Below are 27,172 nucleotides of genomic sequence, written 5' to 3'. Positions count from 1 at the left end.
TGCTCCTTTCTAATTCCAGTATTCCTCTCTATGTGGAGGAACAGTAGAATTGCCCAGCTGCCCAGGCATGATAACAAAGGATTAAAAACAACGACACACATGAAAAAAATGATACCCTTGAAAAAGAAAGAGGACACAAACAGAAACTTAAGGTAAGAGAAATATTTATTTAAATTTGCACAATAACGAGCTTATACTGAACAAATTCAATCAAGAAATAATAGTAAGTGCAGTAAAACAAGGAAATATTGATGACTTTTCCCATCAGAAAACATTAAGAAGCCATGCCTGTGCATTACAGTTTTTGTTTCTAGTTTTTTTTTCAGTGTTTTTTATTTGTTTATTTTTTGTTTGTTTTTACAACAGCTTGTTATCTTTTTGTTTTCAGCGCATATACTGTACATATCACATCTTAGCTGCTATGTTCTCCTGAAGGCTTCATCCTTTTACTCAAACATCTGCTATATTCTGCAGTGAACATTCAAACACATTTGTGAAGAACCAATTATGCTTAGGTAAAAATCTCTGCATCTGGGCAAGTGTTGAACTCTCAAAGCTTTGGAAGACCCTGTAAGAGCTCCTGGTTGACTTTGAATCCTGACATCACTATAGGTAGCATTGCAATGTGTCACTTTATACTCACCTAATATCCTGCATAATGAAGTCAGACAGATAGCCAGAAAATTTGGGTCTGACCTCATTCAGAGGTTTACACATTTGAGCTTGTCTTGAGTCCCGTATATTTCATTCTGATTAAAAATTCTGAGTTCATCACATTTCTGCACTTTAGATGGACCAGAACAATTCAATTTTAGTTTTAATTTTGTACAATTTTTGGTCTAATGGTCTTTTGTGACAGAAAATTCTTTAACCAGAAACTGCTTGTGAGAGATGGTTGTTGGTGTCACAGTTCCTGAAGGCACTGTGGATCCACTGAGCAACAGACGTGGCCGTTCTAAAGGAAGAACAAAGAGAATTGGAACATTTAGCATCATGTACAAGCTCAGTCAATTTAACAGTCTCAGCCATCTGAAAACTCATATCAGATTTTAAGGTATAGTGTAAAGTACAGATGAATACAGATTTTGAATATATTCATGAAATTCTTGTTGTGTCCTTCTGATGTCTAAGGGATAGGCTACAATAATTCTTTTAATTTCTTGGTTTCCTGTGGCCTACATCCCAAAGCTACAACAGTCAAGCTCAAAGGAGCGAGAATCAGCAGAAGAAACACTCCTCCCATAAAGGTATCAGGCATTTGCCCAAGTAACAAAGCTGTTGAACAAGGCAGGGCAGCTGGGAGTTATTTAGATTAGACAGAAGGGACTCTGGGTTTTATTTAGCATTAAATGTTTCAATTTGATTCTTCCTGGCTGCAACACCAGCAAATATTAATCCATGCTGTTTTTCCTGATAGCCTGGACATTTTTCTAAAAATATTTGAAATTAAGGGTACCTATTACCTATGGACATGATTAAACTATGAAGATTTTTTTCCTACTTTTTGGCTACTTTCTTCAATTGAGTCTTACAGTGCAAATAAAACACGTATTATTTTTAAATTGGTACAAATATATTTAGTTGACTAAACTGCCAGGAATAACTAAAGACAAAGGTCTGAATCATTTGAATATTTTCTTTCCCCTGTTACAGAAGGTTAGACAATCCTAATGTTCACCTTCTTGTGATTTGAAATGGTTTTGTGGCTAATTCTGCTTTAGCTGAAGCCAAGCTTTCTGAATTCTTAAAGGATTTGTGTAAACCTATTTTGGTATAGCTTGGTTAGAGAGGCTTAGCCTCGAGCTTTGACCTTCAGTGTGATTCTCTGCAAGAAAGAATGAGGAGACACAGGGCAAACAAGAGAACTATAAAATTGGGTATAGCATTAACCTGATCTGGAGGAGAGAGGTTCTTGTGTGCAAAACTACAATATGAAGATGCTACCACTACAAACAGATAGTGAATTTCAAAAAGACACTTGCTCAGAAGAGAGGGGGCCAAAGTGCTACATCTTCATTGTTAAGCAGATTCTCGTCCAAGCTGTTTTTAAATCTAAGGGTCTGGCAGAGTATATGTTAACATCTTCTACATATTCACAATGCAGCAATATATTTTATTAGACTATCTATGCGTTTACATGGAATAGAAATTAGTCCATGCTTAAAGATTCAGTCTTTGCTGAGACTCAGAGTAAAGGGCAGAGGGGAACAACACACTGTTGGCCACCTCTAGAAATGCTATGTTATTTCTGCATTGTCACTGATTAGTGCTACAACAAGAACACATTTCCTTGCCCTTAATCTTAACTGTTTTACATAAGAATCATGCATAATATTTTCTTTTACAGATAGGGAAAATGAGGTGCAAAAACCTCAGAAAGCCACCCAAGCCAAACTGCTAGGTCACTTTTTTTTCTTTCTAAAAATTCCCTTTTTTCCCTAAATTTCATTCCTCCAAAAATATCTCCTAGCACTGGAATTGCTATATTGCACCAGCTGCAGTTCTCACTAATATGGGTTTGTGCACATAAGCCTGTTTCGACATCCTCTGAGCAGCATCTGGCTTTCTAACCATTAGCCACTGTCAGATCACAGCACTTTCTCCCAACCACCCACCCGTTCTGACATTAAGACAAATGCCCAAATGTTCTCACACTTGGCACATACTACTACCATAGTAAAAGAACCACCTCCCAACAATAGCAACTGCTGCTTCATGCAGCATAATGTCAGAAAAGTAGTGGAGGAAGGTGCTGCTTGACACCTTCTGCTCCATCATCAGTTACTCCCCACTTTTCTCAAAGGAGGTGTTGAAGTCAAATTATTTTTATGTGCAACCTTCTAAGTAGTTAATGGTACCAGGTGCTAGAGTTTGGGAAGTCTCTTCCCTGGATGGGACATAGGATAAAGACCTTGATGAATTTCAGTAAAAATTAAAGATATCTGGATGAATCCTGTTGCCTCTCTCTCCTTGTCTACTGTGGGATCACTCTTTTTCATTCTTCAGTATTTGTTCTACACCATATTGGGTCTATTTTTAATGGAAAAACTAATTTTAACATCTTTTTCTCTCACAGCTTTAGTTCACATCAGCCCAGAGCCATAAAAAAAATTCTCTCAATCACTTCCTTTGACTACAGAAACTACTAAATATTCTCTACATCATGAAGATTCCTACTAGTGATTTTAAAGCAAGAAAGCTATAGAACTGTGTGACTAGTCCCATTATTCTCAAATGCAATGACTATTCTCAAAGAACAAATCAAATCATTCTGAAAACTGTAGTATCACACAGAATGCATTTCTTGAAGTTTAACCTTACATATCAATTTGTTTCTTCATATATTTCCCAGATAGCATACAGCTGTACAGTAAGAACCACAATCAAGCTTGACCTGAACTGTTGCGAAAAAGCCAAGCTCTGTGACTTGTGTGCAGCCCACTGCAGCATAGGTTGTTGCTCTACATCTGACCTGCTTGCACATTAAACCATCATTCCAGCACATGCAAAAGTGAAGTTAGCAAAACTGAACATCTTTACAGTAATATCCTCTGCTTTTAAACAAGTGCAGACATCAACTGACTGGACGCAATGCATTAATATTTATGTGCACAGAAACAAGCTAGAAAAGCAGCATCTCAGCTTAATTTTTATGCTCCTTACCTTACATTGGCAGAGTGTGCACTCTGTGCCATGCTTTATCCAAGAAGACCCAGTGAAGCGAACAACATTGGTTTCATCCAGGCAGGTTTTAGTGATGTCATTACGGATGGTGTCCGCTTGGCAGGGGTCAGCGACACAGCGTGGGCAGCACTCGTTCTCAGGGAGGACACTGAACTCACAGTCCACCTCTGGGCATGGCAAGGGCCAACAGTCAACCTCTCCCTGCTGTTGAAAAACAGTATGAGAACAAGAGAAAATTATTAGCTGTTGTTTTGCTTCCCTGCCTATTTCTCTGATTCAACATTATGTTTGTTCGCTGGCTTTTCTCTATCTGGTCCTATTCAGAAGACAATGCGGAGAACACTAGCATTTATTGCTTGTGGGAGACAAAGCAAGCTAGTTGCTTTCTCTGCTTGCTACCGGGTAAGTCCATTAGACTTTGCACCAAGCTGCAGCTGAACTTCTCCATGGACCTTGAAAAATACAAAATATGAACCTGTCCTTGAGATGTCCTACTTGTATGAGAGACAGAAACCGTAACAGGTCTCACTATAAAAGTGCTTTGAAGTCTCCACTTCCTCAGTTCTTTACTTCTATTGAGATTGTCAGTTTCCAGTATAACCCCTCAACTCTTCAGCTCAAGGTAAGGTTAGAGCTTATCTGTTCCAAGGTTATGGCTTGGCTAAGGGTGTTGAGCTACCAGCAACCCAACTGAACAGGGAACATCACAGCATTCTCAGCGAGAAGACCTCCACTGGCTTACTATCCATTTTGGAGGTTATGAACTGATTACCTGGCTTCCAAACTTAATCATGCTTTCTGCATGTTGCATGACGGGTTCAGTACAGAGCATGAAAAATGCAAAAGGGAGACTTGCTTGGGGCCAGCATGTTGTTGGGGAAGTTACTGTACACCTGTAACAGACCTTAAGAAGTCTGAATATTCACTTTGTTACTAGAAGTTGGGCGAATTTTCATTCAATTCTGGAGAATGGACAAAGTTGCAGATCTATCAGTCAAAGGGAACAGTTCACTGATATCATTAACACCAGTTTGTTTTGGAACAGATGTGTCTCTGACCTCCAACTTATTCAGATCATCCTAACACAGACTGTCAAGAATTGAGGGGGGAGAAAGAGAATAGCATTTCTCCCAAGGAAAGAAGTGTATTCACAAAAGTGAACCTAATGCTTTGAGGATTATGAGTTCAATACCAGTACAATAGCTGAAAAAAATCCCCAGAGGTTTGCCATATCTTCAATTTTACAACTCTTGTTGCAGAAACTATTGTTGAAGTTACTCCTTCACAGAATTCTCATCTGTATCAATTTTCCTCTCTTTTTGAATCACATGATAGAAAGAATGAAAGCAATCTTAAAACCAGTTACTGATCTTGATATTTTGATTTATTTTTTGTAGTGATGGACACGACAAGGAGCAGACAATACATTGTCACCTAAAAACCACTGTGACAACAGAAAGAATATAAGCTTTATAAGAAGTAGCATCTAGAATAAAGGGACATCTATTGAGATCCCAAACTGTCAGGAGTTTTTTGTTTTGTTTCTAAGACCTCTAATGAAACACCTGGGAATCTATTTTAGCAGTGGCAACACTGAAAGCAGTGTCTACAGAAATTGGTTTCGGGCTGTTATTCTTGGTAGGCTGACAAGGAAAAGCTGAACTAGGCTTTACATTTGGAGATAACTTGTGATAAAAGCTAGTTGCTTTTATCTTGGGATTTTTTTCTGTCATGGCAATTCCCTGTATACCATCATGCAGTACAGGTTTGCTAAGACTATGAAATACCTGCCCAGGAAAAAGATCACAAGCTTCAAAAGATAAATTTTTTCTCAAACCTTATTTCATTAATATGAAGAATGCATCAAGTCCTATTAATTTTTCTGTTACTGGAAATGTCTGAGTGAATAAAAATGTTTTAGTCTGTCAACATCTTTGAAATTATCAACTGGGATAATGAATACAAAATATAAATTAAAATATCCCTATACAGCCTCATCAGCCTCTGAATGAATGAAAATATGAGTATTACTGCATAGATGTCATACTCAAATGACCTACATACTTAGCTAAAACAATCTTTGTGATTATATAATTTCTATTATGTCTATTATGTCCAAATGCATTTTTGACTGGAACTTCATAATACTGATAAATATCCATGAAAGTCAGATTTTGATTATATACATACTCCAGAGGGATCTAAATAGATGTTAATATATGAGAATGAATATTCAGAGATTAGCACATCTCATGTCCTTTTTTTCCTCCTGCTTATTCCTCTGTAATCAGGAGCCTTACCAAGCAGCGACACTGCTGACAGTTTTGTATCCAGGAGTCACCACTGTTGTAGGAAAGCTCCCCACTCTGATGTAAACATTGACTGCTGAGCCTTGGGTCACATTCAGGACAGCAAAATAGGTCAACAGTGGGATTTTCACAGTCACAGACCATTCGTCGGCACATCACGTATCCACTCTGTTGTTGGAAGACAGATACAGAGTGATGGCAGAAATCTGCTTGACTCCTACAATTCTTGCACCAAAATTTGATTTGCTGGCATGACTGTAAACCACTTTACAAAAACGCTTGTGTGTTTTCCCACAATACAATACCTTTGTTGAAATACAATTCAGAGAGTTAGAAACCACAAAACACTCAGTAACGACCATAAAGTTCCCCTGTTATCTTACATAAATCCTTTGTACAATCAACTTTCAGACGACTCTAGCCTAAGGTGGTGAAACTCAAGTGTGTCTTTACCAAGGGTCAAATTTTAATGGATTGCATAGAGCTATATCATTTTTATATGGGCATGGCTTGAATCACTTGCTAAACTTCTAGATCAGTTCCCTCTCTTTTATAATTATTCATTTAAAAATGATGATAGCTAGTGAGAAATTAAATTCATGCCAGTGAAAATTGAATTTCTGAAATGCTCAGGATTTTTTAGCAGTGTATTGGCTCTTCAATCTTCATTTGCATTTAGCTTGTGGGCTTTCTACAACAAACATCTGAGAAAGCTAAGCAGAGGCAGCACTGACCTCTATTTATAGCCATCCGCTGAAGATACTGGTGTCAGTCATCAACACCAGTTTGTGCCTGGATAATTTCTTTGCATGAAAATGCCATTACTCCCACCCAGAAAAGATAGGCAGCATCTTTGCTAACAAAACAGTACTCTTCCCCTTCTGCCAGTATTATATGAGAAACTTCATGGAATCTCTGTTCATGCAGGTTGAAGGGAGAAGCTGTCCTCAAAACTCCATTTCTGTGAAGCACCACATACACAAATGAAAAAGCACCTAAAACAGGAATTTCACTTGAATCATATTATTTTTCCTGTCATCCCTTCCACCATGTTTGCAGAAGCAGCTGGTTTTATTTCAACTGACCTGGCATGAGCAGACAGAGCATCTGTCGTTCTCCAGCACCCAAATCTGACCATTGTGCTTGATTTTGTCTTCATGGATACAGTCTCCTGTGCAGTTTTTGCCATGTGGACATCGACAGTCATACCCACCATCCAAGTTAAAGCAAACAGTGTCATTGGCACAGCTATGCCTTCCAGTTGCACATTCATCAATGTCTGAAAAAACATGCCATGTAATACCTTTAGACTGCATTCAATTAACAAAAATGTTCCTGTGGCAGCCAATATAAATGATTCATGGTCATTAAAGCCTTTAGCTGAAAATTAATTTGCACTTCACCAGCACAGGGAAAAATAACTTACAAGTTCACAAAAAATATTTTTAAAGTCACATCAACTCTAGAAACATCATATATCATCGTCTTCCTATACATCTCAAATGAAATACTGAATAAGGTTTTTAGAATAAAGAAATCACAGGAAAGACAAGAGCAAAAAAAAAACATGCAGATCCCTAAAGAGCATTAGTTTGTGGCAACCATTCAATCAGACATTTTCAATCAAACAAGTAAAGCTGCAAAAACCTGTTTTCGAAACTTTTTGCTGGCTCTGTCTAGCACATTCAAGTTCACTTGCTAAGAAGTTAATGTCAAAGGTGACATCTGACTTGTATGTCCATTTAGGTAAGAACTGCATCATTTGTTAGAGTGTGCAAGCTAGAATGGTTTAATTATTCAAGTTGCAAAGACATCTATAGCCTTTCTGTCTAGCACAGAAAATGAAAAAAATAGGAATGCCTCCAGTGAATGAAGGTAATTGACTTCAAAACAACTATATCACATAGAGTTCAAGAGCGCCTTTAAAGACTTAGTTCATCAGTGTACACTCAAAATTATTTTGCGTGGGCTAACTTGCAGCACAAACTGCCTTATATTTCAATAGTCTTTACTGAGCTTTTTCAGCTGTTCATCTGGAAGAAAACTATCCAAAAAAAAAAAAAAAAAAGCTTTGAAAAGTCATGAAGTAAAATGCCATATGTGATAAAAAGTGGAAAAACTAGAAGATTAAAGATCTATGGCAATGAAAAGTATCAATGCAGCGAGTTCTATTCCATATAAAATTTCACAGGAGTCTGGACCAGGATCTTAATTAAAGTTCATTAAAAAGTAGTATTTAGCTGTCAAAGTCAAAATAAACAATACCATCACTCATATATCTTTCAACATCAGCACAGAAACTTAATAAAGCACTCAGTTTTGGGTTCAAGAATGGAAATGAAACCTCCAGTTCATCTCAAGCATATTCAGATAAAGAAAAATATAATTCGCTTATTTCAATTCCATGTGTGGGTGCAGTCAAACAAAAGTAAACAAGTCACTAACATGAATATGAATTGAGATGAAAAACAGCAGGGAAAATATTAGAATTCTGTTGTATAAATAAGCAGCATTGTTGGTTTCCTTTAAATACACTGTGTAACAACAGTGCATCTCAAAAAACTGTTTTGCAAAATTACTCAGGATTCCGGAAAGGATGAGGAAAATCTCATTTGAGAGGAACTAAAAAGAAATGGATTGTTCCTCTCTGAAAGAATATCAGCAAGAGGGGATGTACATAACAAAAAAAATAATGAATACCACAGAGAAAACATATTGAGAGCTTTTGTTCTCTATATAATTGAATGGGCAAGAAAGGGGAGAGTAGATGAAAGAGGAAGACAACAAATTCAAGTCTGATAAAAGGAAATAGTTTTTCCATACCATGTATAAACAAACTATGAAATTCACTGCCACAGAATGTTGTTAAAAGGAAAACAAAAAGGTTACAAAACTAGTGAGAATATTTAAATTTACAATGTAGCAGATTTTGGAAGAGAAATTACATTCCATATATCCAGTTTATGGTGCCCTCATTTACATATCAAATTTACCCAAAATAAGCAAACCATCTCAGTTCTCCACATTTCCTACCTCAGTCTCTTCTGATTTTTATGGAGTTGGATGTTGTCTCAGTAGGGTGAAAACCAGCCAGGATTGTGAACCCAATTGAGTGTGGCTGTGTGTATATGGAAAGAACCTGAAGAGCTGAAATGTCCCAGGTACTCAGACAGGGCAACCCATCCTTACTAACAGCAATGATACAGAATAAGCTGAAAAGATGGTTGTGTGGAGGCTGTGCATTCTCCAGCCTAGAATGTTCTTAGACAAGTGACTAAAAAGAATGGTTTAAGTGATGCTGATCTATGCAGAGCAGAAGGATAGAAGAATTGTCCTTTTCTTCCTCTTTTCTTTCTCTTAAATCCTTACAACTTAGCAATTGAAAATTAACACTTTCATAAGTACATGTCTAGTACTCATTCTAACTGGTTTTAAGTTATTCAGTGAAGAGAACAAACACAGATTCCATTAAAATGTTATGATTAACAGTGGGATTCCCTTAATCACTGAAGCCCATTTTAATAAATCACTTTCGGATTTCCGTGTTCATTTGCTTAAAACACTCTTTTGTACAAAGCTTTCACAATGCAGTTGTCACAGGTAAATAATATCAGTACCCAACAAGCTGTACCTTAACTGAAAGCATCCATATTATGTTCCCTTTAAATAACAAACACTGACCCTACAAACACTACCTCTGCATTTGGCACTTACGTCCAAGTTCCTTTCACAATCTGGCCATTGTAAGAGATTATTTTTTGCACCACTGTCTCAAAGCTTGCTGAGGAACACTGATGGATGCATCCTGGCCAACGGTTGAGAAATCAGAGAAATGTCTGAGGGGCACAGATGGACAAGTCCAGGCAAGTCCTGCTCAAAATTGGCAAAGCCTTTGGACTAAAGATTTGCAGGCCAGGGGCAACAAGAGAGAGATAAACCAGGCTGAGAAGCAGTCCTTTGTTTGGGCTTATCTTGAGGAAGATGGCCTTCTCAGGGCGTGCTGCACATGGCTCTTACCCAAGTACCCAGGAATGGCATGTTGGCAGAAGGATAAAAAAGGGACCAACAACCATGAGGATAAGTGCCTGCTTGCTGATGGATTAACTCCCCCTTCCCCCTCCTCTCTTTCCCTTATGCCTTTTTTTTTTTTCTTTTCCATCGTGGGCGGTCACTTATGCATCAATTTCAAGCAACCTTTGAGAAACCTGGTGGTGTATGAATCCTTCTTTGTTTTTGGCTCAAAGCTTGCTTCCTGAGGCATTTCTTCCAATAAGACTCTGACTTATCTTGGAGATGAGAGGTGGGTGTTGCTGTGTGGCAATGAGCATCACTGTGTGGACAGTTTCACATCTGAAAGCATTTCTCTGGAGCTGTTTGCCTTCGGAAGAGAGTGTTCAGGACTGTTTACTGGCGGAAGATCTGGCCTGTGACTCCAGCTTGCTATGGGAGATTAGGGGATGATACTATTGTATCCTGTGAAGGCAAGATACAAGTTGGTGCCTCGCTGCTCCCTCTCATCTTCTGGCAAGACCCGGAAGGTGGGAACAAAAGGAGTTCCTGCTGAAATACAAAAGCCAGAAGCTGCCTCTCCAAAAGCAGCTGACTCAACTACTTTGGACTTACAAGTAAGTTTGTATTGCCATTGGGAAGTATCACCATTGTCACAGTTGTCACGGTTGTCATCGTCATCATCAACTGAACAGTAACACCCAACGACCCACCACTACTGGAGATCAATGACTGAACTACAAACCTACAGAGACTACCCTGCTTTTATTTCCTGTCTTTTCTATCGCCCATCTTCCCTTCCCTATCTCCCTAAACGACAAGGATTTGTAATAATCTGGTCAGACCAACATTTGACCCATTGTGTCTTAATCTTGCCATCGGGTATACATATATCAAAGAACCTCCTCTCCCTCCTATAAATTGGAGCTGGACACCCACGAGGGAAAGGTTTGTGAGGATCATTTTTCAACACGGAAATGGTAAGTGTGCTGCTACAGTAAACAATTGGCTCTAGTATTAAACAGAGCTCATACAACACTGAACATTTATGAAAAATCCCTGAGTTGTGGGGTTTTTTTCAGTTGTTTGATCCATGAAAATGAATATTTGGATACTACCATTTAAATACCCCAGGTCACAGCCAAAGCTATTTCAGTTTTGACTGTAATCTAATCAAGAATAGCAATGTGTTTACAGAGCAGCAAGAGAGACACAAACCTGCATGCATGAAATTCTCATCTGCTTTATTTACCTACATTGAACTTCAGTCATTATCTGCAAACACACACAAAACATCCATACCAAGTAAAACATTGTTCAGCTTTTTTAATCTGAATTGACACTGGATGGTGAGTGATGCTACTGACATCTTATTTACAGCAATAACCAGCTTTCCAAATTCCACAGCCATATGAACAGGGTACACTGGTTCTTGCATCTTTTGTGTCTGAAAAGGATAGCAAAAGAACTACAGATTCCTTTTCTGCAAACCAGCTAAAGAGTATGCTATTATCTGTCCTATATTGTGTCGGTGTTTCTTTGTGGTTGTTGTTTGTTTTATTTTTGAAGAAACATACAACTCACTTCAGGCTATTTACAACACACTGCTTAGGAATCCAGCAGCTTGTTTTCTACAGCATTACAAAATTTAATCTCAAAAGACTTGGAGGTTTGACTTAGAACAGAAAACAAAAAATATAACTAACTATCCCAGTGCTGAATTGAGGACTAGATATAATTCGCAGCAGCAGTGATCTGGAACATTTTTAAGGGTTTCCCTGGGTACAGCTTAATAAGACAAAAGACTACAGTGGGTGGAGAAGTAATGATAAATGTAGGTTGCTCTGAAAGTAATGCCTCCTATTTATTTCCATGGAAACTACACAAGTTACAAGAGTATAAAGACTCAATTTGATAAATCAAATTCTCAGCTACAAAACACAGTTTTTAAACATATTTGCCACTTAGCTATGCATGAACACGAGCCTGCATCCCATCCTCATAAAAATCTGTACTAGAGGAGGTGACTCACTGTCCCTGTCATCACTGCTGGAGTTCACCATCCACTGCCTCACTTTGCACACATCCACTGTTTGATCTCCATAAACATTCAGCGTCGATGGATGGCAGTGGGTGCCATTTTTTTCCACATGGATGAATTCAATGACATACCTTTGCTTCACCCTCGCTCCTGTGTCAGACATCATTGCGTCAGACTGCCCCTCTGCTGCCTTCAGTAGCACAGCAACAAAATGAATGGAATATTGGTGGGAAGGTTCAACATCTACTGCCATACCACCAACATCTGCCTCTGGTGGCATGGGGCAATATAATAAGATGGAAAGTCTTACTTCTGAAGCAACTCTTCCACATTAAAGAAAGCTAAGAATTTATTGTGTCACAAGTAATTTGATGTCAAAACAGTTAAAATACTGGACTAAATCTATTGAAAATGGTGACAGTACCTAGAGTGACTAAACTCCATTTGTAATATCTGAGTGTGAGGGCAGAAAAGTCTTATGAAAACAGAAATCTTACTTGCCCCGCCAGGCTGAAACCTATAGTTAACAGATTTACAGACACTGCTTGGAACATAAAGTCATAGAATGTAGCAGGGAAAAAGCAGTATTTGACTTGGTCATGAGCAGTGTGCAGATTCTGATTCAAAATGCCAGTAATGAATAGCTACTCTGTAATGATGATCACAATATATGCAATTTCTTAAATTTAAAAAGCCATATGAATTCTCTGTCATAGTACTGAGTTTCAAAAGTGGACTTATATTAAAATGCAAAAGTTTTAAAGATAAATTAAATCTTTATATGATAAAAAGGAAGACTACCTAGAGATGTATATTATAGATTCAGGTTATACCATACTAAGACTTCAAAGAGAAATATTGTTGATATAATATACTACTTTTATTTGAAAACTTTTGCTGAGCTCTTTTGTATGATGCATACTCTGAAAGGAACTATCTTGCTTGGAAGAAAAGGAATCAGTCAGTCACAAATTTATAGTGGTTTAATTAGTAAGTAATAAATGGCAACAATAAATGTTCAAGTTGTCATAAATGAGGGGTGTCCCATGAAAGTTGTCAAAGAATGTGTGCCAGGACATGTGCTGCCCAATATACTTAAAAGTCATCTGGAGCTGTGAGTGAACAGTGAGATGAAAAATGTTGTTAATAAAGTATTGAACAAAAAATTGTCGTGAATTTCTTGATTTCTTGATAGTGATTGAGTAAGTGATAATAAGAAATTCAATTGATGAAATTGATTATAAGACACAGGGGGAAGTATCCTTTCAAAAGTCAGTATTTCAGATCTATAATGGAAAGTGATCTTGAAGCTACTACAGAAAATAGTGGCACAATACTCTTTTGGGCAAAAAGCAACCCAAATATAATACTGATAACAACAGATGAGAAAATGTGCAATAAACTCACAAGGAACAAGAACAAGGCAGCATTAGAAGAAAAAAGAAACTGTATACCTTGCTAGGTATTGACAAAGGGCTCAGAGACATGCTGTGATGTAACTGGTGGAAAGCTGCAGCTTTTCCCCCTCAGATGAGCCATCCAGACTTAAATGCATGGCATTCACATTAAGACAGAAAAAAAAAAACGATTTCCCCAGACATATCTTCACGGCAAAATCTCTCTGATATCACTGTGATGTATGTAAAGAGAAGATGAACATCTTGATCACTGAGACATTCACTGTCGAAAGATGGGTTGGGATGGTGGGCAGTTTCTTTGCTCCGAAAGACACTCAGTTACTTCAGCTCTGAGAGAAAATGGCTTCCTCAGCAGGGTGATAATACAAGGATACCCAGATACTTTTTGCTTAAGGCAAAAAGAACCTTCTGAGGAGAAGGTTTGGCTTCTCTCCTTGTCTATCTCAAATAAATTTATTAACTGATGCAACCATTCTTCAAAGTGCAAGTGAATTATGAATAATTTATTTGTAACTTCATGCCAGCCAGCTGTCAGAGAGCTTGGCAGATGTGGAAGATGAAGAGCTGAGAATTCAGATGCCGGTTAAACCAGCTTCACAGAAATGTTGTTTCCCAGTTTTGATACAGTAAACATGATCAATTCACTATCTCATAAAATGTACTGGTCTTCTGTTTTAATAGTCCTCTAATAAAACTTCAGAAATTCTGCCAATTTCATACTCTGCCCACACTCCTGAATATTTAAACGCACGTGTCTCCAGCTCTGCATTCTCTCTGCTGATGATTGTGTTCCCAAAGCCAAAACCGAAGCCTTAATGCCTAGAGTTCTGTTTGAGGTGGAAGGAATGAAATTCCTCCCTGTAGTTTTAATAGTTGATATTCTGTGACCATGAAGGAAGACAAAAGGATTTTCTTGATTTGTGAATTCCAGTAAGATTTCCTGCTGAAGTGATTCTTTATTTCCTGTCTCCTTATGAGCTTTCAATAACAAAGCTTCTGTTAAACACGACAAGAACTATAGAAAAATCTAAGTGTGGTCTCTAAACTGACAGTGGTTTCTCAAACACAGATCTCAGGCATTAGTTAATATAGCGGATGTACTGTGAGATGAATTCAGACATCTCAAAAGTCAGCAATTGTTCTCTCTTCCAAATCCAAGTGACCATTTTGGATTTTGTTCATTGCTGAAGAATAGAGAGAGCATCCTATTCCTGCAGCGTACGTCCATATCTCATTATTCTGTGTTGTGGAAAAAACTGTCCTTGGGGAGACCCAGCCCTCCATGCAGACAGGCAGTCTGTGCTGTTAAACCGGAAGTAGGATACCAGTGGTACTAAACATAAGAAGACATTTCAAAACAGAAATCCTAATCTGCAGATATTTATATTATATATTTATATAATATTTATATTTATCATGCAGATAAATCCTTGCAACAAAAAAGATGCTTTTTGAACTGGCTGGAACATTCCAGATCAATACTTTTCAATCCATTCATTCACCCTTCTCTCATTTAAAGGATTTGATACCTGCTCAGAGTGAAGATATTTTGCTCCTACATTCTGTATAAACAGCTGGTACCTGCCAGATACCCTTGGCAAGTCCAATAGGAGCTCATTAATTAGGTGAGCTACTCTTCTGACATGGAATTATGCAAAATGTACAACAGCTGATGAGGTATAACTTGCACTACTTCTGATTCAAAACCAATACAGCCTCTCTAGCTGATCTTAGAAGCTTTTAGGCATTGCAGGTGACAAAATCCAAGGAATCAGGATCTTACACAGAACTGCAGCACAAATGTTAACTTGACTTAAATGTACTTATTTTAGGATTTGCCCTCCATGGTTTCAGTTGTTGAATGCAATGAAGCTTGAGGCTGCAATATCTACCATCTCTTTTATGAAATAGTACATGAGAGACAACTTTCAGATCATCAATATGACTGAGTAAATAAACTATAAAGAAAAGCTGCAGGGGGGTGAGGAGGAGGGCACTAGGTAATATACCATGCTGAATGCTATATTTACATATATATATAAAATTTAAGACTTCCCAAAACCATGCAGTTCTCAAAGGCTAAGCGGCTAATCTTTCTCTGCTTTTCTGGAAATAATATATAACATAATTATATTTCTAAAGGAAAAAGCATCAATGCTGCTAAGAGTCTGAAGCTCTACTGCATTTCCCATCTGCATTTCCCATCACTTCTCACAGTAATTGGTATTGAGACTATAGGTCTACCCAGGAGTATAACATGAAGTGAAACTAATAGCAAAGGAATTTCCTGGTCTTCTGTTGCCTGCAGGTACCAAATGAAATAGGATTATAAATTTCTAAATTCAAGTACAGCATTAGTCAAAATACTCAGTATTCTAAGTAGTGCCAAGGATGCAGTGGTAGCCAAACTTAATATATGTGCAAAATTTGGCAACAATTATTTCAGGCACTGATAAAATCTAATGCTACCAAGGACTCCAACACCAGACAGAAATTTTTAGTAGCATGTCCTGTCTGGACCATTTCCTAAAGAAAGGTGCGGTTTGGGTGTTAAGCTAAATTAAAGTTCTTAAGGAAATGCTCCTCTTCGTAACAGAAATGTTTCCATTTGAATCTTTCAAACTGGAGGCTTTGCTGGTGGAAACCCTGTGACTAACATCAATCACAGAACTCTGTGATCAGAACTCTGTACACAGAGTTCTGTAGTACTATTGACAAGCATCCAGGGAGCTCAGACGGACCCAGATTTGAGGCAGAACATATAGAACAATCAAGAAAGAAAATAGTTGAGCCCACACTTCCTTGGCTTTAGAAGTTTTTCTCCAGAGAAAGAGGGAACTTTCTTCAAAGCAACTAAAATTCACTGAAGATAAGCCAAAGACAACAAGCCTATTATGCAGTCTGTATAAACGCTGTATCGAAGCAGACTGATTAGAAAGCTAAATCAACAAGCTCTCAAAGAATATCTCCTAATACCCATGAGGCTTAAATTCTTTGTTCCACTAAGAAAGTAAGGTGAGACCAGCTCCTCTTCTCTGCAAGTCTGCACCGTTCCATCTACAATTCTCCAAGCTGAGGTACTTGCATGAACCAGAAGGTCGCAAAGGACATTGGGCCTGGATGCAGCAGGAAGCTCATAGAGCTGAAGGCAGCAAGTGGAGAACAAAGGTTTGAAATTTGAGATTAGTACAGCGTGGAGGATATTCCTGTGTTACAGTGAGTGTCAGAAAGGTCGTCCACCAGTCACTGAGTGTAATCACCTCTAACATAGGGGATACTGGAGAAGTGACACAAGAAATTGCCAGATTGTCTTTAAGCAGAGGAATCTCACTGTGGAAAGATCTGACAAGAGAGAAAGCAATTGCTTTCACACTACTGTACTCTGCTACTGAAAGTTCGGCTTTCCAAACTGTAATAAATTTAAGGCTACTTCTCCAAGTTTTATCTTCTGTTTAAGTGTTACACAGTGTTACAGACTTCAATTCTATAAAAGTAAAATCATGCTAAATAATTGTCCCTTCTACATACGTGTAGCACTCTGCAGTTATTCTTTCTTGGCTTTTCCTTTGAGTAGAAATTGTTGCTTAATTGTTGCTTGTTTGTGCACATCTTAACAGAGATACTATTAAAAACTTCATACTTTCTGCTTCATTCTTTAGTTCATATTTCTTGAGATGACACATGCCACACCACCATGTTCAGTCCACAGGACAGATTTCTTACTGATGTTAAGATAAAGCTTGGGCTATAGAACTTTCTCATAAATGCCTGGCCATAATGCTCCTGTGCCAGAAGTGACAGAAGAGTGATGTTGTGATCAGAAGGATCACAACTTCTCCAGAAGTCCTTGTACTTTCCTGTCTTAACACCTGGCCAGCTAACACTGACATTTAGCTAGTCCTTGACAAAGAAAGTTGGACTTACGAAAGCAGTAGCTGACTGAAATTGCTGATTCCTCCTGGGAATCAGACTTTCAGTTGAGGTGAAAATGTGTTGAAATAAAGTATTGATGATGGGGATACTGAAAAGGTCATTCTCACTGCTTGAGAACTGTCTGTGTGTCTGCCTTAGTGAAATTAATTCAATTCTTTCCCTTTGGGACTGATGCAGCCCACCAATGTGAGTTTAAACAGTAAGATGGCAAAGCTTACACTGAGCACTGAATATTTGGGCATTCACAGCCACAAGGTAGAAAGACTCCTGATTTTGCCCTAAGTAGTCCATGGCAAAACAGACTGGTTTGTTCTCTTATTTAAGAAAAGCAACTTTTAAAAGAGGAAGAATTTTTCATACTAAGAAATCCATGTGTGAAAATAGCTGTGTACTAATCTGCTGTTCTCTCCAGCATTGTTCATAAACAAAGGAAACCTTCCCATCTACTTGTCTCTGTCGACCTTTCATTCCCTATACCCCATATCTTGCCCCATCTCCAAGTCCATTGTGCTTTCCATTTTATAAGGCTTTTCTTCAAATTGCAGCTCTCTAAGAGGAGTTAGTCTCCACACAGGAGAAGCACCCCGTATTGACTGGAGTGTGGGTAAGGGTGTCAGGGTCACAAAAACATCTTTGGTAGCAGGAAGTGTCTTGATCATATGCTATTTCAGTGTACAAGGAGTGAAGCAGGAGAATAGAGGTCTGGATTAGCACTCATTTCTATCTCAGAATCTGACATACAAACAGATCACCCTGGAGTGATAGATTATAATGCATGCTGTCAGCCCGTGGGAAATCACTAATGCATAGAAGCAGATGTAGGGCCCATGAGACTGTTCTAAGCACTGTGCCTGAATATATATTATCTTAGCAAGTCATAGAATAGCCAGTAATCCTCCACCTAGTGTTTGGAATATTCTTTTTTTTTTTTCCTTTTGCTTACAATGCTTGCTTTGACTACCATTTCTTTGGGTCAAGGTTTAACTGTCATGGATACAGTACCTGCGACAACATATATCCACAATAGCTGGAGATACCAGACATCGCTGTAATTCAAGTCATAACACCCCAACCTTCTTAGACACTGACCTTCACAGGATTCTCCACTTGGTGAAAACATCCCATTGTCATGGTAGCCATCCCTGCACTCACAGTGGTACCACCCTGGCAGATTGATGCAATTAGCACGGCTGTCACACTGCACAAAGCCATCGGAGCATTCATCAATGTCTGGTTCAAAAGAAAAACAGAAAAGAAGAAAATTCACATACAGGAAATTGCTATATGCATCTGATGCAAGAACAACTTCTCTGGTGTTTCATGGAAGTATTCTGATTATAGCCACTTAGATTTCTAGAGTTATTTGTTACAGCATTGTGAATCATTCCCACAGAAGGTCTTGGCTAATAAGGTTGGCCCTGCTAGCTGGAGTTCTACTAATCCCAACTTAATGTTTATACATTAGCAACTCATTTCATCACAGTATATGCTCAGTAATACATCATTTGTGTAAACTGTCCACAGTATGAAGAAAGGAAGATAAGAAGAACCCTTTTGCTGAGTACAGGCTGCCTGATAAAACTTATTTCCGGCACCATATCAAAACATTAAATCTTTACTGCCGTCCTTGTTCATGTTCCCAGTGTCACTACTGTTAAGTCAGAAGAACTTCTCACAACTTAAACCAGCACTGCTGACCCTCAGCATTGTTGACTGCAGTCTTCTCTCCCACTGTCAAAGAGACCAGCTGGGATTCCAAACCAAGGCTTAGATCTTGAAGGTGAAACACAACACTTTCTCCTCCACCCAGTAACTCCTTTGGAATGCTCATTTCTTAAAGAAAAACTTATACTGATTAAACTTTATAGTAATGACCCACAGTGGTATGGATGTCTGGACACACTTGCAAGGTCCAAAATCCATCATAGGCTAGCATCCTTCAGACAGCTGAATTCACGTACTTAGTAGAGAACTTTGTCAGATGTTCATATCCAACTTCAGTTAAGCAGTAAGTCATATTAAGGAACAGGTCTCAGAATTAATTAAAAGTTAGGGAATTTCAGGAGTATTTAATCAAACAGGGATAAAAATGTGACCTTCATTATCAGATTTAACATATTATCACTGTGTTTTATGCAAAATCTACTTGAACAGCAAGTTGACTGAGAGGTGCCTATAAAATAGACACAGAGGGAGACAAAACACACACACACTTCCTTCAGTAACAAGAAGTTCCATGCATTTGAGTATTGAAGAAGCCTTCAATATACTCACCATGCTGGCCAAGTGAAGATTCAGCCAGGAATCTTTAAAATTGAGAATTAAAATGACAATTTGAGTTTAGACTCAAACTCCTAAGAGTACCTCAGCAGTTGACCTAGTTGTCCTCTGGGATGAAACTACAGAGGAGAGATGTAATGTGACCACTGAGATGTAATGTGACCTGATGTGACCACAGGTAAATGTGCCAAAATGCTGCTCACAGTCCCTCTTAGCTTGCACTTATGGCATCTGTTACTTTCAAAATATAAAGTATAAAATGGATGAGAAAAATTAATCATGAGCTTCAATAAGTGCCCAAATCTCTTGCTAAGAATACAACTGTACGTGACAAAGATATACTCACTCTACTCTCCTATGAAAACTATCTAAAAATACAGGTGTTTTTGTTGTTGTTTGTTTCATTATTTGCTTTTTTTAAAGGGTTGTTTATCCATCCTAAACACTTCATGCCACACCTGAAAGAAAGGAAGTTGTTGAGTATTGTGGGGGATGCCTACAAAACTGTAAGGTATCAACCTTTGTTAGTGAGTTACATTCTTCTTACATATGGCAGGAAAGTAGGCACGATGTGCCCTGGGTATTTTATTCACATGCTAAATAACCTCTGACACAGTTTTTCATATTGAAAGGCCAGGACAGTCATCTCCTTGGAGTAACCTCACCGCCATAATATGAGCGTGTTGATTTTTAAAGCTCTGTAGTTAATCGAGGAAATCCCATTAGGAATTTCTGTTATTGCATCAGACTGATTTTCTGTCACCTGCCTTTCTGCCCAGATGCCCCTTGTGTACATCATCAGTATTTATGAGAATGAAAATGACCAGCACCTCTAGTGGAATATTGCACTAAGCACATATTTTTGCTGCTATGTGTACCACAAATTAAGTCCTAATCTCTATTGGTTTAAAACACAAGATTTTCAACTCCACTGTGAAGTGGTGCAGGATAATCACGTAAGTAGTCCTGCTGCAGGACTGAGCAATACCAAATCCCTGCAACCTTTAGCTGCTCTGGGTGTCTCTCCATAACTCGGTATAAGCTCTAGCCTTTTTCTTACGAGCAACCGGGGCCAGCGGGACTTCAAGAGGGTTAGAGAGATTAGAGGGAGATCAATGGAAATTATGTTGCTGTAGAGAGAAGAGGTTGGTTTGTAGTTTGTGCTTTATCCTCTGGTATTCACTCACATGCCCACAAATGGTTTAAGAGAGAGGGAGGGGAGGAGAAGGGAGGGGAGGGATTTCTTTCCAGAAGATCACTTACCGTGGGGAATACACAGTCTGGGAGGAACTTGCCCAGGAGGACAGACCGTAAGTTAACCTAAAGGTCTGGCATCATCTGCTTATCACAGTATAACTTGCTGGGGGTGGTCCAAGCCACAAGACCCAGAGAATCAATGAAGACTGCTTTTTAATGTTATTCAATAGCACACATTAAGACACTAGATAGCATGTGTCTTCTTCTGCCTCCAGTCTTCCTCTGGAAAGTGGAATTTATTGGTAGTGAGGTGGAGGATAGGGTGTTATTCAGAGTAAAGTAACAGATATGAATTTAAGAAAAGCTATGTTCCTCTCTTCAGAACAATTTATTTCTGAATCTCTACATTTTATAATTGTGAGCACAGTATAGCAGGCACAGACTGAATATATTCTGCTGTTCTTGCTTGCTGATTATTCAGAAAAATGAGCCTTGAATGTCATGCCAGTATTGGTAAACTGACAAGAAAGGTAGATTTTCTGTATTTATTTGAGAACTAGCTGACAAACTCATATCACAAGAAATATTACTTGAGATGAAATGCTTTTACAGATGCCAATAAGCAAAGAAATATACTCTTCTAGTTTTGTTACAGCTGCATGCAAAGTGGAGTGGAGTTATGTGGGAATGCCTACTGTAAATAGGAATCATTGGAAGCATATTGTCAGTCCTTAAGATACATCAGATTGTTCTCAGTTTGTTTGCCTAAACCATTCAATTGGAACCATTTCTGCACCAGTAGTGAATAATTCACTATTCCTTACATGGTATCACAGCAAACATAGTCAATCAAAAACAATTTCACTACTAAATTGTTAGGAAAATATGGCATATGTTGTAGGTTTCAGAACATAGATGTTACTCACACACAAAATTTCATGCTAAATATCCCAACTTACATTCTTTAGTGTAGCATTAGCTCTAGCAGAGACTTTCTCTGTAATGGAACAAAACTCAGGTAAAGTCACAACTGTGTTAAACAAGTAATTGCAGCAGAAACTTATTTTGCAGAGCCAAAGCACAGATTTCATGGAAAATTTTCTTGACATTTGGATAAAAGGATTTCTATTTTCAAATGGGCATAGCATAGCTCAGGAAGTGCTGTAGAAGTATCTACAACTGGAATGATCTTATTAGTATGGAAAAAACAGCAGAAATGATTTTCTTTTCTGTCCTCTGATGAAACATCCTCTGATGAATCATCTTGCAGCTGCTCAGTCAGAGGTGTGAGCTGACAACAGAACAAAAACTGATTGAAGTTTTGCTTGGCCAGTGGCTATGGTATATCAGTGGGCTATATGGAACACTAACCACACTAATGAAGTTCTGTTTGATGCTGTACAGGCATAAAAACGAAAAAAAAAAAGGCATAAAAACGAAACACTGCTTTATTGAAGGAAGTTACTGAAAGGGCTTTCTATTTTCACTTCTGAAAAAAAATAAGATTTTTAAGTGCAAGAAGAGGAGGCATGTGCTTTTTTTCATTAGGAGCTAGTGGCATTTGTAAGTAGATGGACAAAAGTCTTATTCTGTATTTGCAAGTTTTCCTCTTCAGCTAGCTGTAAGAAGCTGGGGGGGGTGGGGGTGCAGAAGAAGGAATGCTATCACCATCCAGGATCTAAAAGAGAGATAAAGATAAGATAAATCTCTTTATCTTATGTTACAGAGCAAATGGTCTAATCCCAGCCCTTAATTTATGGAACTCCCACTGACTATCACAGAGGCAGTATTTTCTCTATTTTTCAAATAAGCAGCACAATTGCACATGAAAAATCTGCCACCCCACTCATGTGAGGAACCAGGTTTGGAACAGAAAGCAGCACCAAGCTGGTTTGTGGCTGGAACCTTTGTGCCAGGCGGGAGGGCAGCTGTGCAGCAGCACCTGCTGTGCTCTGTTCCCACTCCAGGGCACTGCATGGCAGGAGATTTATGGTTCCAGCTCTTGACGCACTGTCTTGAGAGCACAGATGCGTGATTCACAGAACACCAGGAACACGAAGACCCCTCTCTACCTGATGTAACTCATGAATGCACTCAAAGCAATACCACACACACCACACTGCCGCATAACAAGTTACAAGGGTAACTTGTTATTGCACACTTACGTTGCACAGGATTTGGTTTTCAAAGATTCTGTTTTTCTCCTGTGCATTTTTCTTAAGCTTAAATCAGTCAGCCTGGTTATTTCCATATTTTGCTTGTTATTTCCATATTCGCCATTTTTCAACTGGAAAAAAACTCTATTGCACCTTTTTGCAAACTAAATACTCACTTTAATACAATAGATACAGTGACACATTTTGAAAGTAACTATACACTTGGTTCCCCTGGACATGAAAAAATGCTCTTCCAAATCACATTCTTTATACTTCATAATCACTCATTTCCTGAACTGTAGCATCAGTTTCAGTTATTACACCCTTGCTCTTGGGGAGACTGAGAAAACCCTGCTCCCTGAAGAGCAAAATAAGATCATTAGCAAATTATTCACTGGTACAGTAGGAAAAAAAGGAAAGCTAGCAGTCTGATGAATATTATTAGAGAATTTCTGTATAATAAGAGCTTTTGAAGATGGAAAGTGGTATAAAATTGCCAATTTGAAAGCTAGCAATACTCTTTCATCCAGCAATTGGACCAAGCTCTCTAATGTGGTCAAACTGCACTTAACAAAGAGCCATGGTGTGGTGGGAGATGGGGTTTGGCTATACCATTTCACGTTACTCATTTCAAGACTGAAATATTAATCACCAAATTCTCCTCTCAGAAAAGCCTACATGCCACCATCAAACACTAAGTTAGAGAGACAGAGAGGATTAGTCTAAAAATCCTTTCTTTCACAAACTGCTTTACCCAGTCAATACAAACAAAAGGTCCAACAGCCTTCTGCCATTAAGAATGAAACATCATATATTCAAAGCTGTGGATATTTAGAATTTAGTTTTCTATCTATCATGGAAGTTTTTCTGGGACAGTACACACATGGCACTCAGACTGCCAATTAACAGACTCTCAGTTGCAGTAATCCCTCCCAGTGCTAATTGGGTTATTATCACTGGATATATTTATAAGGATTAATAAGCAGCCAGCAACTTCTATAACATTCAGTCACTACAGTCTTAGGCTAAACCTGAGATCTCATTTCAAAGGCAACAGCTTTTCCATCCTAATAACCTCCAGAGCCACCTGTATCCCAGTCCCACAAATAAAATGCATATACACTGAAAGAAAAATCCTGTCAGAAACACATTACCAAAGAATTTGCTTAGGGTACTAATAAGATGTTGAAAAAGATAACTCCTCGGTGGTTTTTTTCCTGGGTACATATGGAGTCAGACTCTGATACGCTTTTGCGTTTGTCAATGCATTTTCAAGGATGTTATGTCTGACTTTAGTACAAAAGAACATGCCCCAGCTATTCAAACTCATGCTCAGATAACAGAATGCCCAGTAGGATTAAGATGTCTGGGTTATCTGATCTTAGTAAATATGCATGCAAGGGGGAAAAGGCCTTTCTGAGTAGGACAAAATAAAAGTTCTGCATAATGTATCTGCTGTCAAAACTCAGCAGCTTTGAGAAGGATTCATTATCTCTGCAGTAAGTTCTAGAGTCCCATATTGAAAAAGAGATAAGCATTTGTGTTGGTTTTCATGTTATAGCAGTTTCTAATGTGAAGATAGTTGGGAGGACTCTGCTGTTTAATCAGACCTCTGAGCTGAGAACTTATGGAGAAAACAGATCCCAGTGGAGAACTATAACAGCTTAAAACTAGTTCAATATACCGGAGCTATCTTCCCTTGTTAAAATATCAGCTTTGGGGATTTTCATCCCACTACATTCCCATATACTGCATGCATATACATATTACATGGAGGAATTTTATTTTTTTTTAACAAAAGCAACAATACAGAAGCTTACGCTGCTGTAATAGTCCAGAAAGATAACAGTTACACCATAATCCAAAGTTACTTAGAGTGCCTTTTAAATACGTTTTGTAAAGTCTGATCGCCATCTTTCTTCTAACAGTGCTGCTGATCCCCAAAGGAGATCTTTCCTCTTTCATTAATGGATGTTCTAGAGCCTGCTTGTGCTTACAATCTTGCTTTGATTTTTTCAGCTTCCAGTAATTCTTTAAATGTATGTTATAGTATCTTAAGTACTAGTGTATGCTTTGCAATGTATGAACCCTCACATCAGAATTCCCATTAAACTAAAGAAAGCTCATAGCACAGATTACCCACAATTTTAACCTCGGAATACCATAATTCCATGAGTAAAAGGACCTGATACAGCATTAGAAACATCAGTTATCTGAGGTAAACCCTTCGGAGAACTGTGAAGACCCTGGACTTTCCTCTTCCTGCTGTGAATTAGGTGGTGCAGAGAAAAAGGTATTTTGAATGCCTTTGGAGTCGCTACTCTTATGCCTATGTCTCTACATTGCTCAAACTCTTGCAGAAATTCAGTCTGAGTCACTTTAACACCATACTTTGCCACAAAGGGCAGGAAACTAGAGTTGGGGTTAGAATTATCACATTAAAAACTACTCCAATAAGTTGTCAGTGTTGCAGATATGTTTTTCACTGCATATTTCTAACTGTTATGATGCATGAAAAAATAACTATAGTTAAAACAGGGTTTTTAAAATGTTTTCTTTTTTTCCTTTTTTTTTTTTTTTTTTTAATTCTCACAAGAGCATGATTGCATTTTTTAAAATACCGTGTCCATGGAAAACTAATTTAGTTCCATTAATGAAAAGGAAGCAAAATGTGATTGAGGATGTAATACGGAATTACAGTTCATTAATTCTTCAAGTATGTAATTTTCCAGACTCCCGATCCCCCATTGATTTCTGCACACCCCCATATGTCCTGCTAAATGCCAGCAAAAAGAAATTCAATTGTGTTGTTATTTTATGTGTGGCAGTGGCGGTGCTCCAAAATTAGATAGAAACATTATGAAAGGGAATTTTCCACTGGCTGCTTCACCATGCAGCCCTGTTAACAATTCTTTGTTGTCAAAAATTGATCAATCACAGGCCCCACAGATAACTGAGATTATGACAGTTACTCATTTAACATCCAATATCATCAAAAGATGTGACATTTGTAGCAAATGAAGGTGATAATTCAGAACACCTAATTAGCCATGATGAACTAGGTGCATGCATGCATAGTTAAAAAAAGAGAATGTATTTTTCTATGAGATTCTGTGAAACCAATTGTGTAATCCCCATTAGAAAGTCAGGGTAACTGAGAGGTGTGGGGTTCCTATTGTTAGACATTGATGGTAGTGTGAGGTTGCCTTCACTTTGTCCATAATTCTCACAACAGCACCTTAACTGTAATAAACACTTCTATTTCCCTGTTTGCCCTTTCTTGAAAAAGTAACTATTTTCTTCAAGATAGAAAAAGCACTTCTGTACCTTGACATACAATGACAAAGCTACTTTAGATGCATACTAATGTTTGGAGGTGCTGCAGCTCTGTTTGCAAATGTTAGGAACTAGACTAACACACTCATGCTACTCCCTAAACATGTTGATTTCTGGATACTAAAAGGCTAGATTAATTTGTCCCAAGAAAGATTTACTTTAGCCAGATGTTCTCTCTTTCTTAAAGGTGGGAAGGAAGTCTCTGCAGGCACTGTGAAGATCTTGAGTTTTCTTAGTCATAATGGTGAGTTGTAAGAAGTCATTCTATACCTTTGAACCAAGGATTCAACCAGCACGTTCTCAGCTTTGTTTGGGTTCAGCTCTGGTATGAATTACAGTAATTTTCCAATGATCCAGTTCAGTTCAACACAAAATTTTGGCTAGGGCTTGATCTAACACCCTGATCTGAAATTGGTCTTCTGCTGGGTCTTCTACCCTTTAGAAAGGTTCATAATTTTAAAACATTATTCCTTTCATCTGCTTTCCAGTGACTTGTTAACATGATTCACAGTTCACATACTCATGACCACCAATTTACACTGCTGCTCATGCAGCATCAAATCAAGCAGAAACTGTACACAGCTGCTGAACCACAGCAGAGAAAAAAATAGAAAGTCTTTTCTTTGCTTGGGCTATACCCATATCATTGCAATATGTGCAGAGACTGCACACTCCCTCATGCTGACAGCAAGAGGAAGGGCTCCACAAGGGTATGGTGCAATGACTGGCACTGTAATAGATTTTAATTCCACTAATAGTTAAATGTAATTCATAAAAGAGAGACCCTACAGTGAATTATGAAGGCTCTCT

At 38.3% G+C, this 27,172-nt stretch overlaps 1 protein-coding gene across 1 annotated transcript in view; it reads right to left on the bottom strand.

Annotated features, from left to right (window-relative positions):
• Nucleotides 1-301: 301 nt before the first annotated feature.
• Nucleotides 302-27,172, bottom strand: part of NELL2 (neural EGFL like 2) — a 141,988-nt gene continuing 115,117 nt past the window's right edge. Inside the window, exons 16-20 of the mRNA XM_052668499.1 lie at nt 18,483-18,623; nt 7,079-7,272; nt 5,985-6,161; nt 3,664-3,888; nt 302-955 (exon numbers count right to left, since the gene is read on the bottom strand). Of these exons, the coding sequence (XP_052524459.1) occupies nt 905-955; nt 3,664-3,888; nt 5,985-6,161; nt 7,079-7,272; nt 18,483-18,623 (788 nt within the window). The 3' untranslated portion in view covers nt 302-904. The remainder of the gene's footprint in view (nt 956-3,663; nt 3,889-5,984; nt 6,162-7,078; nt 7,273-18,482; nt 18,624-27,172) is intronic.

Source organism: Tympanuchus pallidicinctus, unplaced genomic scaffold, assembly GCF_026119805.1.
Source record: "Tympanuchus pallidicinctus isolate F22 unplaced genomic scaffold, pur_lepc_1.0 scaffold8, whole genome shotgun sequence".
Lineage (NCBI taxonomy): Eukaryota > Metazoa > Chordata > Aves > Galliformes > Phasianidae > Tympanuchus > Tympanuchus pallidicinctus.
This window is presented reverse-complemented; position numbering and strand designations above follow the sequence as displayed.